This window comes from Otolemur garnettii, unplaced genomic scaffold, assembly GCF_000181295.1.
Source record: "Otolemur garnettii isolate 467f Iridium unplaced genomic scaffold, OtoGar3 scaffold00019, whole genome shotgun sequence".
Taxonomy (NCBI): Eukaryota; Metazoa; Chordata; class Mammalia; order Primates; family Galagidae; genus Otolemur; species Otolemur garnettii.
The window spans coordinates 17632841-17650280 of NW_003852414.1; the positions used below are offsets into that span (position 1 = coordinate 17632841).

A 17440-nucleotide genomic window follows, 5' to 3' on the forward strand; every position below is an offset into this window, starting at 1 on the left:
TTTCCTGGTTTGGGGATCAGGGTGATGTTAGCTTCATAGAATGTGTTGGGTAGTATTCTGTCTTTTTCTATGTTATGGAAAAGGTTGAGTAATATAGGTACTAGTTCCTCTTTAAAGGTTGGTAGAATTCTGACGTGAAGCCATCTGGTCCTGGGCTTTTCTTTTTTGGGAGATTTTGTATAGTTGATGCTATTTCAGAGCTGGATATGGGTCTGTTCCACATTTCCACTGCATTCTGGCTAAGTCTTGGGAGACGACGTGCTTCCAAGTATTGGTAAAGTTTCTTGTAATATTCATTAAGGATTTTTTGAATTCTAAAGGGTCTGTTGTTGTTTCATCTTTACCATTTCTGATTGATAAGATTAGAGACTTTATTCTTTTTTTCTTGGCTAGGTTGGCCAAAGGTTTATCGATTTTGTTGATTTTTTCAAAAAACCAACTTTTTGATTTGTTGATCTGTTCTATAATCCTTTTGTTTTCAATCTCATTTAATTCTGCTCTAATTTTGGTTATTTCTTTTCTTCTGTGGAACTCTTGGCCTCAAACAGTTCTCCTGCTTCAGCCTCCTAAGCAGCTGGGATTATAGTCACAAGCTACACCTGGCTGAGAGTATTACTTTTTTGAAATTTTATAATCCTATTGTCAGGTTAAGTACTTGTCATATACTTGGAAATACCCAGAAGATGACCTTGAAGAAAAACTGACACATTGGGTTTAATGCTTTAAGACATAGTAGCCTTGACCTTCTGAAGGTGGCCTGGGTTTGCATACCTGCCTTCTGCACCTGCCTTCCTGCTCTGAGTGCAGTGGAGTGGAGTGTGGGAAGGGGACTGGGCCTTACGCCTCCATGTCTAGCTTTCCACCCTCTCCCAGCTGCTCCCCTGTGGCATGCTGTGTGTGTGTCTTTAACGAGCTGATTCCTGACTATTTTTGTCTGCTTTGATCACTGCTGTCTACCCAGCATTGAGAGCCAAGTGGGACATACATAGGCACAAAATAAATATTAATTGAATTCCTTTTGAAGAATGAAAGGACAGTATTAGCAGGATCGAATGAAATGCATGAGCTGAGTCTTGGTAACATTTTATTTCTGCAGTGATAGGCAGTGACCCTGACCAGTGAGATGCGTGACTGTTGACATCCTGGCAGAATACTAACGTGCGTGGAAATAGCCAAAAGCTAGGTTTTAAGAATGAAGAGAGGGTTTGTTCATGGGCTGGACATTTTGCTCTGACTAATGATCCTTGAACAATTCAGTTATAGGAAGTACATTTTGAATAATTTGCTCATGTATATTATTATTTCCTGGAGGTTCACGTGGATAAGCTAGACATGTTTAGAAACATGCCCGACATCCTTCACCATCTCACGACGGACCGCAATACCCAGATCCACGCGTGCCGACACCCAAAGGTACATGTGCACATGGTTTGTCTTGTACCGGTTGTGTGAGCCATAAAAAAGGATGTATAGGTTGAGAAGAAACCTCAGAAATGCCATTTTTAGACTCCTCACTTTACAGGTATAAAAAGTGAGGCTATCATCCTAAATTGTTAGCTTGTGTTCACGTAACTCTACATTACTGGAGTCCACTACCCTACCCTTCAAAGTTGGCGAATAGACACAGATCCTTAATAGTTTTCTGATGAAATCTATTCATGCATATTTGAGAATACAAATTTTTTGTAATGAAATTGGTAATACATTATAACTTATAATTTATTGAAACACTGCTGTTTATTTTGAGATGTATGACATGAGCATGCTTTACAAATATTTTCCTTCTATGCATTCGAGATAAATATTTAGGTATAGGCAGGGTGTGGTGGCTCATGCCTGTCATCCTAGCACTCTGGGAGGCCGAGACAGGCAGATTGCTTAAGTTCAGGAGTTTGAGACCAGCCTCAGCAATAGCGAGACCCTATCTTTACTAAAAATAGAAAAACTAACCAGGCATTGTGGAGGGTGCCTGTAGTCCTAGCTATTCTGGAGCCTGAGACAAGAGGATCACTTGAACCCAAGAGTTTGAGGTTGCTGTGAGCTATGACGCCATGACAGTCTACCCAAGGTGACAAAGTGAGACTGTGTCTAAAAACAAATTTAGGTATAACTTTCTTTCACAGTTTGAAATAGTTATATATTGATGGTCCTATTTCAAATGAGTGTTTCCAGTGTTTTTGTAAGTCACCTGTGGTGGTTTTCTAATGCCACCTTAGAGCCCCATCTGTTATCAAATGTCAGGTGTAAGGCTTCCATTTCTAATTTGCCTGTACAATTTTTTTTTTTTTTTTTTTTTTTTTTTTGAGACAGAGCCTCAAGCTGTCCCCCTGGGTAGAGTGCCGTGGCATTACAGCTCACAGCAACCTCCAACTCCTGGGCTCAAGCGAGTCTCTTGCCTCCGCCTCCCAAGTAGCTGGGACCGCAGGCGCCCGCCACAACGCCCGGCTATTTTTTGGTGGCAGCCGTCATTGTTGTTTGGCGGGTCCGGGCTGGGGATTCGAACCCGCCACCTTAGGTGTACGTGGCTGACGCCTTAGCCGGTTGAGCTATAGGCGCCGAGCCACAATTTTTATTCAAATAAAAATTAAATTTTAGTTTTTCAAACTTAAATTGCTAAGACTAAATTAATGGTCTTCAAATCTAGTGATATGAGTTAATGTAATTTTCCTTTAAATCTTAAAAGTAGCCTAACCATTCAAATGCTGAGGAATTTTTTTTTAGCAAATACCATATATATGCCTTTATATATGGATCACTATTGTGGCAGTATTATTGGTTCCGTCAGCCAAAAGTCTAAAGTAAAGTTGGTTGGCTCTTATAATAAAGCATAATTTTAGACAAAAAAAGAATTCTTATCCATAGCGTGGACTGTTCTTCTTTAGGCTGTTGAAAGCAAGCTGCAAGCCAGGAAATTGCCTTTGATAATTGGTAAGCTGCGTATTCCAACCATTTTTTGGTGTGTACTTAAATAAATACACATAATATTCACACACATACACATACCCGGCGTATCCTTGGATGGCTAAAAACCACATCCTTGGATGTGCATGTTAAATCTAAATGATTTTGTTCCGTTTTTCTATTAGACTTACGTTCTTTGGTTCCTTGCATTATACATCTTTATTTATTTATTTTTGAGACAGAATCTCAAGCTGTTGTGCTGGGTAGAGTGCTGTAGCATCACAGCTCACAGCAACCTCCAACTCAGGCTCAAGTGATCTTCTTGCCTCAGTTTTTCTATTTTTAGTAGAGATGGGGGGTCTTGCTTTTTGCTCAAGCTGGTCTTGAACCTGTGAGCTCAACCAATCCACCCACCTTGGCCTCCCAGAATGCTAGGATTATAGGCATAAGCCACTGCACCCAGCCCCACATTATACTTCTTTTAATTAGCATATCTTTCTTTGCTTTGAATTGCTCACATCCCACAGAGTAGCTTAATTTGTAATGCTGCTACTGTCATGGCTGCTATCCTGAGACACTGCTTCTAACAGTTCAAGGTATTATTTAGATCACACAGCCTTTACCAGCACTGACTAGGAAGTTGTCACTGGTCGAGCCCTGTCTTGGCTCTCTTCCTGAGCCTCCTGAGAACAGCACCAAGGTCCCTGAAAGTATCTGATTGGGGTGGAGGGCTAATGATTTTGGGGGACCCGAAGTAAAAATAATGCCTTTGGAAAAGCCATCCTATTATTTTTCAGCCTTTCAAAAACATTCTTGTTCCTTTTCTCCTCCGTTTTTTTTTTTTTTTTTGAAAAATTGATAACAATAGAGTTCTAAGGCAAGCTGGGATAAAGAATGCCATATTCCCTTCATCTGGATTCACCAGTTTTAACGTTTTGTCCATGTGTGTATAACCACCTATCCCCCCAAACCAGTTGGGAGTATGTGGCAGAGTTCATGACACTTGACCTTCAGTCATTCAGCATGTATCTCTTAAGGAAAAATAACATTCTCTTGAGTAACCCTGGTACTATCCCTCCCTTCATCCAGACAACAGAGCGTTGATATAGTACCATTAGCTAGTATACAGTCCATACTCAGATTTCCCCAGTGGTCCCAGTAGTGCCCCATATAGCTTGTAGTGCAGGCAGAGGGGGCACCCAGGATGTAATTATGGGTCACACATTGCATTCAGTCAGGCCTGAAGGGTGTGCTGATGTAGGTCTTATCTCCAGCCGTTTGCCTCTCTGACCTCAGGGTGATGGTTTTGAAGAGTTGCTTTGCAAAACTTTTCTCAATTTGGAATTACCTGATTGTTTTCTCACATCTACATTTTTCTTTCATGTCTACAAACTAATCTACCTTTGTTTTTGAGACCCTTCCTATAAACCAATTCACTGCGAATGCACAACTGTTTTTCTATTTTTTTTTTTTTATCTTTTTTAGGCAGAGGAATATTTTCAGTGGAACAGATTACCCTGTGGAATTATTTCCAAAAACAGGGTTCCACTCCACATAATCAGCATTAAGCCATCTACCATGTGGTTTGGAGAAAGAACCAGAAAAACAAATGTAATCGTGAGGTAAGAAAGCAATGCTGGAAGTCTTCTGAGAGAAGCCCAGTTTTCAGGTCTATTGTCTGATTTAATTTAGTTTAAATGCAATCTAGTCAAAGCCAAAGAAGAGGAGGTGTGGGAAATGATTTCATAAATTTAAACTTTAATCTGAGGATAAGCTGCTTCTAAACCCATCATAAGAGTACTGGGCAGGCTGTCCTGAGCGCTGCTCGGGTTAGCCTAGTGAGGCGGTTAGAGATGGAGGGTCCTCACCTAGAAGTCATAAACTGATGTCACAGAGAATGGTCATAATACCTTAGCAACATTTCTTAACTTTGGCTGTTCAGGATGTAGACACGTACGACAGAGAGTTCCATTTCTGAAGAAGGTTCACTCCTATCCCGAGCAGAAGTTCCTAAGTTAGGGTGATTTCATACTGAAATAGCCTAAATGGGAAGGGTCAAGATTTAGAACTTAGTTTGGCCAAGTGACCTTTTCCTTTTCCTTTAGGACGGGAGAGAGTTCATACAGAGCTTGTTTTTCTTTTCACTCTTCCTACAGCGAGGTAAGAGACTCCATGTACTCATAGCCCTTCCTGCTGACTGGCCACAGCCTTCACGGTTGACAGTGGTTCCCTTGACTTTCAGAGGCATCTTTTTATTTAAATCTCATGTCCTTTCTTTTTTTCTTCTAAATATAGCCAATTCTTATTTTTCATGGATTCCTTATTTCTGTGTTTTCCTACTCCCTGAAACAGATCTGTAACTCCAATACCAGTGGTTAAAGTGCTTTTGTGATCATTTGTGGCACAGAGTGGCGAAAAATTTGAGTCCCCTGACCTGCACACTCCTGGCTCAGACCACATAAGGCCATGCTCAGCCTGCGTGCTTCCCTCTCATGGTCTCAGCAGGGTCTTCTGTGGGTTTATTAAGTGGTATGTTTTTCATATTTTCCAGCTTTGTGTTCGTGATATCACTGTTGTAAACGGTGACCAAGCATAGAACTGAAGTTCTGTCTAGTGCTCTAGGTGCAAGAAGCCTGTGACGTGCCTTATGGAGGGAAAACATTAGATAAACTTTATTCAGACATGAGTTGTAGTTCTGTTGTCCATGAGTTCAATGTTAATAAGTCAACAGTATATAGTAAATGTGGGGTCTTTAAACAGAAACACACAAACAAGATTATGTATTGACTGATCGATGAAAATGATGTTGTCCAGGCTTACAGGAAGCCTACCCTATATTTCCCCTAGGAGCAACAGTTCAGCATTTGCTAATTTGGTTATTGGTGGTGACTTTATAGAATGTAACTTCTGTGGACAAAGAGAATCGACTGTGTTACTCTATTGTTTTAAGGCAGGTATTTGGTGACAGGGAGTTAGTTTGTGCAAGGGAGAGGGTGACCTCTCCTGGGTGTCTCTCTCCTCCCTGAGGCTACTTCGTCCCTGAGAACAGGTAGTGACTTGTTTCTAGTACAGACTTGACCCTGCTGTCTTTATCCACATTACCTTAAGAAGTCTTAAGATTTCTACTGGCCTCAACTTTAATTGATTGTGCTAGTCACATAGGTAATGGGCGGGCAAGTAATGTTTTCTCTTCTCATGCCTACTTTGAAGGTACACAAGAAATTATTTATGAAAAATGAAGAGATCTTGCCTTGGCTTAAAGTAGCCATTTTATTTTTATATAGAGTTAACAGTAATTCTTGGCTTCCTACCTCTTTTGACTTGGTCTTCTCTTTGGAAAGTTGGATACTTACAATAGTCATTTTGTGACCTAGTCTGTCTTTCCCTTTGTAGAAGGCGATAAAAATCTTTGTGTTCTCATTGTCAACTTTCTAATGGACAATTTCAGTGAATGTTTCACCACTTACCAGGTACTGGGCTGAGCACTTCACATGTTATCTCATTTATACTTTTAGATGAAGCATCTAAGATGTTAGGTAACTCAGCTGAGATCACAATCTTGCCAAGATCTAATAAGTGACAAAGTTTGCCTGGGTTGTAGAGATGTTTGGAGGATTAGTGAAAGTTTGTTCATTCTGAATTTTGCACAAATTCAAGGCATTTGTGGCTCTTTTTACATTTAATTGTGCTTGTTTAGAATTTAGTGTTGGGAAAGGCAGGCCCAGGAACACAACCTTCCAACCTGTATTGGCCACAGAAGAATGTGCCTTGGGCTGGGAACACTTCTCTCCAAGACAAAGAGCACACGCAGCTTGTACCAACTTATTGCCTTATGTGGAAATACCTTTGTTTTCGATTCAGTGTGGGTTCCTTGTTCTGCTTAAGACTGTGTGTCAACAGCCCTCAGGCATACCCCAGCTTCCATTATTTCAGACACTAGGAGGGAGGCAGATGGTCCTTCTTGCAGGGCAGGAGACGGTGGTAGGCAGCCTGCCCCTCTGATCTTGTTCCACATTGTTCCATCCAGCGCTTGACTTCCTTGTTTTCCTTGGGACTCCTGAGACCAGGATGCAATAGGAAGTGTTTGGAGTCCTTCCCTGGGATTGGTAACTGGTGCATAGTGTTCTGCTTGATGTTAGAACAAATTAAATAATCCTGAAGATGCAGTTCGTTTTACTATTTGTAGGAGGAAAGGAATACTTTTTTTAAAAGAGAAAATATATATGTTGCCCAGGCTGGCCCCGAATGCCTGGGTTCAAGCGATCCTTCTACCTCAACCTCCCAGAGTGCTGGGACGACACATGTGCACCACTGTGCCTGGCTAAGAAATGCAAAGCTAAGACTTTATTTTCTTGTGTGTTTAACAGTCAACATTCAGCTAAATTCTAACTAACAAAGATTTGTTAAACATGGGCTATTGACCTTCTTGGACAAGGAAATCGTATTTAAAAATAAAGAATCTTTGAACCCCATTTCCTCAGTGATTCTCAGCTCTTACTGTGGAGCAGAATCACCCGGGGACACTGAAATGTACTGATTCCCAGGCCTGCATTCACTCAGTGTCCCTGGGCCTCCGCTGTTGCTTCTTCCCAAGAGGTCCCCAGGTGACTCCCAATGCAGCCAGTGTTGAGAGCCACAGCCCTGGGGGATTTCCGCTTCTCTCACCCTGCCTCCCTTTCGCTCCTCTCACACCCTGCTTTTCATCAAAGAGATATGATAGTTGATCCATTTTATCTTTTTTCTCCTAGATTAAAGATTTCTTGAGCTACATCTGTCCTGAGAATGTGTATCCAAACGTCATTCCAGTAGGGACAACTATGGATAAAGTGATAGAAATGTGAGTAGTTACCACGTGTGGAACTCGTGTGCCTCCCTGTTGTGGCTCGATGTGCCTAGATGTTTACAAATCAGGAACTGTTTCTGTTTCTGACATTTCTCAACTCATGCTCATTTCCATTATTTCCCGGAGTATTTCCTTTAGTCCACAGTGGGGCAGAAGGCACAAGTAATGTCATCCCCCCACCATCTGCTAGCCCTGTGATCTTGGTAACATTACTTCTCTGAGCTAGTCATTTCTTTCATTTTCTTTTGATGTTGAGACAGAGTCTCACTATGGCATCCTTGTTAGAGGGCGGTCGCGTCACAGCTCACAGCAACCTCACAATCTTGGGCTTAAGCGATTCTCTTGGCTCAGCCTCCCAAGTAGCTGGGACTACAGGCGCTCACCACAGCTAGTTTTTGTTGCAGTTGTCATTGTTGTTTAGCTGGCCCGGACTAGGTTCAAACCCGGCAGCCTCAGTGTGTGTGGCTGAAGCCGTAACCACAGTGCTATGGGCGTCAAGCCGAGCTAGTCATTTCTAATCAGAACAAAAGGGATACTCCTGACTTCTTACTGGCTTTCTTAGAGATTTGGAGTTAATACATGAAATGCATCTGGCATGGCCAATGCCAAGTAGGTGGTTAAAGGTTATCTGTTGAATGGATAAATGGAAGCCAAGGAGAGGTGAAACAGTATAATGGTATCTTTTACTATAGTCTTCCCTTTTTTCACCTCTTCCTTGAGTTTCATTTATACATTCATTAAAAATACCTTCAGTGCCAGCTATGTGGTGAGCACTGTGATTGGGATCCAGTTGGGATCCTCCTGAGGTTCAGGGCACCTTGGCAGAGCCCCAGCGTCCCAGGGCGGCCAGGAATACAGGAAGGCATGCTACCTGCTGTACACACGCTGCTCTGGGACAGAGGGAACCACGCTTGGTGTCAGGGAATCTGCCCCAGAGACCCCAGTGAGGACACACAGACCAAACTTGTAAAAGTTGATGGAAAAGAAGATTCAGGAGGTCTCAGTGGGACACAGATTTGGAATTAGCACTACAGGTGACAACTGAAACTTTGAGGACATAGGAAGTCACCAGGAAGGTGTGAGGAGGCTCACAAAGCTGCAGCTAGAGCTCTGGGCAGCACCTCTGAAGGGACCTGGGGGTGGGAGTGGAAGGCGGCACTGGGGTGAGCTGGAGATAGTGGCCCAGAGCAGAAGCAGGGTGAGGAAAGGGAGTAGTGGGTGCCAAAGTCAGACTCTCACAAAGTCACATAATATAGAGATGACCTAGTGTCCTGTTACCTATGTGAGCTCAGCGAGAGCAATTTCAGTAGACCTGAGTTGGAAGCCAGATTTCAGGAGTTTGAGAAATGGAGACTACTGAGGATAGAATTCATGGACCAGATGGTAGCTGGAGGCAGCAAAGTCTGTAGAGGCTTGATCTTAAAATAGCTGAGACTTCAGTGTGCCTCACGGAGCTAAGCTTGAATACACATAAACTTGAACGTGCTCAAGCATCAGTGGGGGTGCTTGTTAAAAGCATCTTTCCCATCTTGCATTTTCACTGGGAGATCCTGTTGTAGGTAGGTAGAGAAGGACAACCCCACTTTGAAAAGGTCCCCAAAGAAAACAGATGAAATGGCTGCAGACAGATGCAGTGACATGGCAGAGGTCCTGGGGGTGAGGCTGGGGGCTCAGAGGAAGTCCAGAAAACTTAGTGGACCTGAGGACAGAGGCGGGATGTCTGGTGAGGGTGGCTGTGCATGCGTTTCAGGTCGGGAGCTTAATGGCTCTGTTCAGGAGGTGTGTTGTAGATCATCCTAACGGCTTCCAGGAATCTGAAGGGAGGCAGTTAGCAAGGAGACCCCGGGAAAGGGGTAGGATACCTTCCAATCTTATTTCTGTGCCTTTTTGTATTTTCTCTCCCCCGTGTCTTACCTTTCAGTCTAAGGCTCTGGAACAAAGAGATCCAATTAGTGAGATTCTTGCTAAACAGGGAAAGGGAAGCAACTAGCTTACTGTACGCCCTGAATGCCAAATGCCACTGTGTCACTTAATAGGTTTTTAGGATAGGGACCTGCCTTTGTTGTACTATGTGAGCAAAGATGGAAGTTTTGCTGAAGTCTGCTGAAGATGTTTCCCTCTACCAGGCTGGATTTAAGCATTTATAATCACTACTTTAGTATACTGACAGGATTTTTAAATACTAAACATTGCTTTTCAGTGCTACAAAGTGTTACGTGATTTCCCCTATGGCCATGTTTTCGTAGTCTTTATAAATGATGCTTACCTCCCAGAAGCTTTCCCAAAAGGAAAAATGAAATCTTCTGATTCATTTCAGCTTAAAGCCTTTATGCCGATCTTCCCAGAGAACTGAGCCGAAGTATAAACCACTGGGAAAATTGAAGAGAGCTAGAACACTCCACCAAGACTCAGGTAAGAAGAACGGTCCTGGATTCAGAGATGTGGGCTTCTGGGAGAGACCGCTTTCCAGGGTGCTCTGGTCTGGTGGGAGTGGCCTTGGTCCCCATGGAGCTCAGACTTGTCCTATGATCTTGGGACGTGCTTTGCCTTCCTGTCTTTAGCCTGTAAAATCAGGAGACAGCTGTCTTTCATAGGTTTAAAACAAGTGGGGAGAACTGGGCTGTACCGTGTGGTGGTCTCAGCTTTCTAGGCATAGGCCCTAAGACTTGCATGGTCCATGAAGAGGCCAGGTTGTTAGCCTTGAACACCTCCTTAAGATACTAGTATATACTAAGAACAGAGACTTTTTTAGTCGTCATTTCTAGTCCGATTGATCAGTAGTGTTTATATAAGTGGATTTTCTCTATACTTTTCTACCTTTTAATTGCTACTTTTGTTGTGCAGCGAAAGACAGAGGTAAGCTCTGAAGTACAGCGGCCTGATTTAGTGGGGAGGTTCTCAATTTCCATTCCTTGGTGGAGAGCCAGTTAGCGTGCTGCATGAGGAATATGTGACCAAACACTGGATAATGATGCTATTTATTGAACCCCTGCTATGTGGCAGGTATTACGCTAAATGCATATGTTATAGCCTAACCTCTAAACAAATCTATGAGGGGGTACAATCTGAATTTTACTGATGAAGAAACTGAAGTTTATTGAGTTAAGGTCTAGCAGGAAGTAAGTGATGGGCTGAGATTCCAATCTAGGTCTGTCTCTCCCATCTCTGCTTCTTTGCATTTCTGCTAATTAGGATCTAATTTGAAAACATTTAGATGCAAATTCCAGGACTGATACAGTAAGCCTATTACTGTGTCTGAAAGAAAACACCTTTGTCTTTCAAAAGTTCTAGAAAACAGTTCCGTTCATTTCACATGTTAACCCCATCCTCTAATCTTTACTAATTTAGTTCTGTTTTTTTAAAAACAGCTTTACTGAGATATCACTGATACATTATACCTCACACATGATTGAAGTATATGATTTGCTCCATTTTCACTTATGTGTACACTTGAAAACCATGACTCTCAAGGAATCATAAGTGATTCCTTATGCCACTTGGCAATTCCTCCCTGTCCTCACCCCTGCAACAGCAACCACTGATCTGCCTTCTGTCCCTACAGATTAGTTTGCATTTTCTAGAATTTTAAATAGAATCATAGAGTATTTCATTTATTTCATAGAATCACAGAGTATTTCATTTATTTCACGCAGCACGCTGGAGATTCATTCTTTATCGATAAGCAGTTGTCCCCTGCACAGCAATACCAAAATTTACTGCTCGCTTCACCTGTTAGTGTACATTAGGTCTTATATAATTGTGGATTCCTAGAAGTATTCTTTATTGTCCTCAGGTATGGGGCTAAAATTTTTTTTTAAAGTAATGATAAAAACTTGTTTTGGAACGTGATGAACATGCTTACAGTTCTGTCCTCTTGTGTCTTTTTATCTGTGTGTGGCAGGACCCAGCAGAATTTAGTCTGTGGGCAACTTTCCCCACTAGTGAAGAAAGGCCCTTTGGTTCTCTTACAAATGCCCATGGATTATAAGGTTTCTCCCTGTGGCTGTAGGGAAGTCACTGTTCCCGGAACTCACTGGGTGAGGACTGGGTGCTGTTCCCGTTACTTTTGGGTGATTCTTTCAGATGATTCTTTCCCTGGCTCCTGGTGGTTCCCTTACAAGCATGTGCTGCTTGGCACCTGTGCATGGGAGGCCCCTTGGCAGCTCTTCCACCTTCTCTCCTGGCAGCTTCTCCTCCGGCTTTCTGCTCTGCAAACTCCAGCCACCTTGATCTCCTCAGACTCCCAGTTCTACCTCAAGTCAGGGATGTTGACAGGCTGTATCTGGATGTGCCCTCCCTGACCGGAATCAGCCACCAAGCAGTGAGCTGGGCCATCTCAGGGCTGGTCTACTCCCCATTTCTCATGTTGTTGTCTTTTGTTGCCTGGTTGACGGTTGCTTGAGTGCCACTGTTCCTTACAGTTTGGTTTTGAGTTGCTTCAGGTGGGAGGTTGGATCTAGTTCCTGCTGCTCCATCCTACCTGAAGGCAGGATAAACTTGCTGATGATCTGTGTATCTGCCCAGTCCACAGTGGTTTTTGATGATGAATTTTTTTTTTTTTTTTTGAGACAGTCTCATTATGTCACTCTTGGTAATGTGCCATGGCGTCACAGCTCACAGCAACCTCAAACTCTTGGGCTTAAGCAATTCTCTTCCCTCAGCTTCCCAAGTAGCTGGGAATACAGGCTCCCGCTACAAAATCCAGCTATTTTTTGTTGCAGTTGTTAATTGTTGTTTAGCTGGCCCAGGCTGGTTTTGAACCCATCAGCCTTGGTGCGTATGGCTAGTGCCATAACCACTAGGCTATGGGTGCTGACCTGATGATGAATGTCTTTTTGAATTAGGCCACTGGTTTTACGTTTTTTTTGAATGGATGATCATTTCCATTTTATTTTTCTTAACTTTTGTCAGCTTTGATTTTGTTTTTTTGATTCCTTAGGCTTTTTGTTCCTTACTAATATGTGTATTACGGCAATAATCTTTGTAGCTTTTCTTGCATTTGAACAAGTGCAGCTCTGTAGACAGCGCTTTAATGTTACTTTCTTTAGATGTATTTTGTAAGCAACAGGGGCCCTCATACTTTAGTCCAGGTATGTCATTAACTTTACAATCACCATTCTGTCCTGTGAAGATGCTTTGAAATCTCTGGTGATCTCTACAGATTTGATGACTAGTCTTTCAGATCATTTAGTACTTAAACTGTCCTCTTGATCCAAGTCAGTGCTCATACAAGTAGTGTTGAATTGGCTGTTTTAAGATTTGTGTTCTTGTCTGAGCATCTGGGGGCCAAATTCTAAAAGCGTTCTTTTTAGCCTTTTTTTTTTTTTTTTTTTTTACAGTTTTTGGCTGGGGCTGGGTTTGAACCTGCCACCTCTGGCATATGGGGCTGGCACCCTACTCCTTTGAGCTACAGGCGCTACCCCTCTTAGCCTCTTTTAAGAAGCTTTTTGTACTCTGATGTTTTATATTTACATAATTAATTTATCACTATTAAATTATCCCCAGAGACCACTTCTATAAAATTACCATTTTTGTTCCTCCTTCACAGAGTATAGTAACTGAGAAAACAGAAAGTTATGTAGGACCACACAAATCTAAATTATTTTGATTTGCATTTTAATATATTTCCTTTGCTTTCTATTCATTTGTATAAATATTCACAACACTCAGGAGTGGTGTTGAAAATATTCCCAAAGCAGCATCACCCAGGCAGTGGGCTGAGAACAGCAGTGACTAGTGCTGGCCTGATGTCCTGGGGCTCTGGAGGCACCGGAGAGATGGACTGGAGCTCTTTGGGTGAGGCCAGGGTGGTGGAGACAGGACACTTGGCGCAAGGCAAGGAGGAAGGTGTTACAGGAATGGCACAATTACAAGATTACAGAGGGGCACACAGGCTGAAAAGAAGCTTTAGACCATTTTTATATACACACCTAAATTTAAACATGTGGATTTTTTTCACTTCAAACATTTGGTGGGAAGTTTTTCTTGTGTTACTCTTCAAAAACGTCCGTTTAGTGGTTCCATATTGTTATGATGTATACAATGGTACATTTAATCTCTGGCATATGTTTAGGTTATTTAGAACTACTTAGTTTTGTAAATGTGATGAACAACATCATACATAAGTCTATTTCACATCAGTTGGGATATAATGTAGAAATTAAGGTGCTTAATACAAAGCCAAATTGCTTTTCAGTATGATTTTTATAATCAATAATGCATGATGGTGGAAAGCATCTAAGAATTGTTTGACAGTTGTCCCTTTTTGTCATTGAGTTTAGGTGGTTTTAGTATCAGTTTGTGTAAACTCTCAAGGATTGTGACAAGTTTTATATTTATTGTGACATTCTCTCAGTGTTACGTGCTTTCTACTTTCATAAAGTTTAAAAATCCTCTGTGGTCATAACAAAGTACATAACATTAGGGTAAATTTTTAAGAATATAGAGTCTTGTTTTTCTAGTATACACATGAGATGATGTGAAAATGAACAGAGGAAAGATTTGTCAGTTAAATTTACCATGATACCGGTACAGTCACTATCCAATTTCTAAAAACATTTTAAAAGAAGATATTCTAGGTATACCAGTGGAGGAGTTACAACAAAGATCATCCATGGCTTAAGCCTGTGGTCCCTCACTCCCAGGCCAATACCAGTGTGTGGCCTATTAGGGAGCTGGCTGCCCAGCAGGAAGTGAGCAGTGGGTAAGTTACAGAAGCTTCATTGGTATTTACAGCTGCTCCCCATGGGCACTGCCTGGGCTCCACCTCCTGTTGGCTAAGTGCAAGCACTCCATGCTCATAGGAGTGTGTGCAAGGGGTTTAGGTTGCACACTCCTTGTGAGACTCTAATGCTGGATGATCAGAAGTGGAGATATAATGTGCTTGAATCATCTCAAACCTGCTGCCCTATCTCAGTCCCATGGAAAAATTTTCTTCCATGAAACATCCAAAATGGTTGGGGACCACTGGGTTAAGCCATATCCTGGAGACTGGGATGACTCCAAATACAGTAAGCAGACATCTCAGTCACCTTAAGCCCTGTAGAAATGAAGGGCAAGACCAGTTACAAATGAGGTTGAGTCTGTGACTGGCACACTGCTTCTCTGGCCTGTCTCCTCATGAGTTCAGTGGGAGCTGGATGATGGTATCTAGGGTCCATTAGTTTAGCCCCTTTGTAGTGCTAATCTCTGGGAAAGTAGTCATCTTTCTAAGAAGTAGGTTATTGTAAGTTAACACCAGATTCATCAGTAGAACAAGAAAAGCTGCCGTATGTAGCAGTCTCCTGGGTATTTAGTTTCCTTTAGATTAGGTGCCATTAGAAGGCAGGAAAATATTTGTTTTCCCCCAATCCCATGGCTTTGCAGTTTACTTTATGGAAAATTTATTTATGAGAATTCCATCCTCCAAGTAAGGATTTCATCATTTTAAAAATTTAAGTGGACTAGGATTACTGTTTATTGATATTGCATGTTTAAAAATCAGGAAAATGACTTTTTGTTGACTTTTAGTTGTTGACACTAACCAGTTGACTTAACCTGATGTATTTCCCTGGCATCTACCCTGATGAACAGAATCAGGTGCAGAACTTTAAAAAATAAAACAAAAATCAAATCTTTTTGCCCTACTTTTTTTAGGGATTCAGTAGGTCTAGAATGAGATAGAGAAAGCTGTATTTTTAAAAAAGCTCTCCCTGTGATTATAAAGACTAGCCAGCCCGGTGAGACAGTGACTGACCTATATCCTCAACTGATAGTCTAACGTTATCAAAAGTTGAAGGATGGTAGTTAAATTATTCAGAATATCCCAAGAATAAAGAAACTTCTAATTACTCTTTGGAGAAGAGTGATCTACCTCTGTATTCTTTGTGATTCTAGGAATAAAGAAGGTAGGTAAATTGTACAAATGGATTTTTATGGAAAGCACAACATGGCTCCCTTTGCTTGTTTCCTATAACTTCTTTTGTTTGCCCCACAGAGGAAGAAGAGGATGATCTCTTTGATGACCCTCTGCCAGTACCTCTAAGGCACAAGGTTCCACATCAGCAAACTGTTCACCCTGAGGTATTTTCAGTGACTGCAATGTCAGAAAAACAGCCTGAAAAATCGAGACAAAGCACAGGGTGCTACAAAGCAGAGGGTATGCAAAGCTCTTCTTTGGCAAACTTTGTAGATTGTGAAGAATCCAACAGTGAAAGTGAAGAAGAATCAGAGATCCCAGCTTCACTGCAAGGAGATCTGAGCCCTGAACCACTTCCCCAGCAAAAGGCTGAGGGGGATGTACCGCAGTGGGAGGTATTCTTTAAAAGAACTGATGAAGTCACAGATGAGAGTGTGGGAAACTGCCCTTCCTCTACAGAAGCAGGGGGATCTCAGTCACCAAAGCTTTTTAGTGACTCTGATGGAGAATCTACCCACATCTCTTCCCAGAATTCATCTCAGTCAACACATATAACAGAACAAGGAAGTCAAGGCTGGGACAGCCAATCTGATACTGTTTTGTTATCTTCCCAAGAGAAAAATGGTGGGGATATTAGTTCCTTAAACAAAGTTGGCTGTAGACCTAGAATCAAAGAGAATACTCCTGCCTCTCACATGGAACAAACTGTACTTTGCCCAAAAGACACTGACTCTGATTTGAAAAGCAGAGATCAAGATTTAACTATAGTGTCTAGTGTTAGAGAACCAACTTCTCTCAGAGGTAGGGAACATACACCTGAGGAAAGAAGTCTGCCAAATCTTAGCACAAATGTGGATTCCCAGAGCTCCTCTGAGTTCGAAATTTCCCCAACTCCAGAAGCTGAGCTACCTAAACAAGAGCATTTACAATATTTATATGAGAAGTTGGCAACAGGTGAGAGTATAGTAGTTGAAAAAAGATACTCACTGTTAGATATTTAAGAATTAAAATACTTCATCCTAGAGCAGTCATTAAAAAAATCTCTGCAAAGAGATATTATCTACTTGTCTATTGATAATAGTCAATAGATAAATGAAAATGGAATACCTAATGTTCAAATAACCTAAAAGAAGGCAGTAAAGAGGAAACAGGAACAAAAAACAGGCAAAAAACCAGAAAGCAAATAAGGAGGTAGAACTAAATCCAAGCCTATCAATAATTACACTGAATGAAAATGGTATAGACAAACCATTGAAAAGATAGACCGAGAGCTGAGTGTATGACTCATACTGTAATCCCAGCATTTTAGGAGGCTGAGGTGAGAGGATTGTTTGAGCCCAGGACTTCAGCGCCCTAGTGAGCTGTGATCTTGCCACTATATTCCAGCTTATAGCAGAAGAGTGAGATCATGTCTCAAAAAAAAAAAAAATTATAGACTATATTTCATATAGACCAATTATATGATGAGATTGTATCTCAAAAAAAAAACCAATTATAGACTGTATTTCATATAGACCAATTATATGATGAGATTGTATCTCAAAAAAAAAACCAATTATAGACTGTATTTCATATAGACCAATTATATGTTGTCTATAAGAAATTCACTTCAAATGAAATAGGTAGGCTAATAGTGAAAAGATGGAAAAAAGACCATGTTAAGCTATTAAATGAAAGCTGGAGTGGATGTAGTAGTAATAGTTTCCTTGATAAAAGTTCACCAAGAAGACATGAGTACTAAAAGTGTATGCCACTGACAATACCTTCTATAAGAACTGATTCAGAGAGACAAGTAATGC

At 41.5% G+C, this 17440-nt stretch overlaps 1 protein-coding gene across 1 annotated transcript in view; it reads left to right on the forward strand.

The window, feature by feature from the left end:
- DCLRE1C (DNA cross-link repair 1C) overlaps nt 1-17053 on the forward strand; it is a 34303-nt gene extending 17250 nt beyond the window's left edge. Inside the window, exons 9-14 of the mRNA XM_003786795.2 lie at nt 1312-1413; nt 4387-4523; nt 5007-5061; nt 7650-7738; nt 10062-10156; nt 15720-17053. Of these exons, the coding sequence (XP_003786843.1) occupies nt 1312-1413; nt 4387-4523; nt 5007-5061; nt 7650-7738; nt 10062-10156; nt 15720-16642 (1401 nt within the window). The 3' untranslated portion in view covers nt 16643-17053. The remainder of the gene's footprint in view (nt 1-1311; nt 1414-4386; nt 4524-5006; nt 5062-7649; nt 7739-10061; nt 10157-15719) is intronic.
- Nucleotides 17054-17440: the final 387 nt, after the last annotated feature.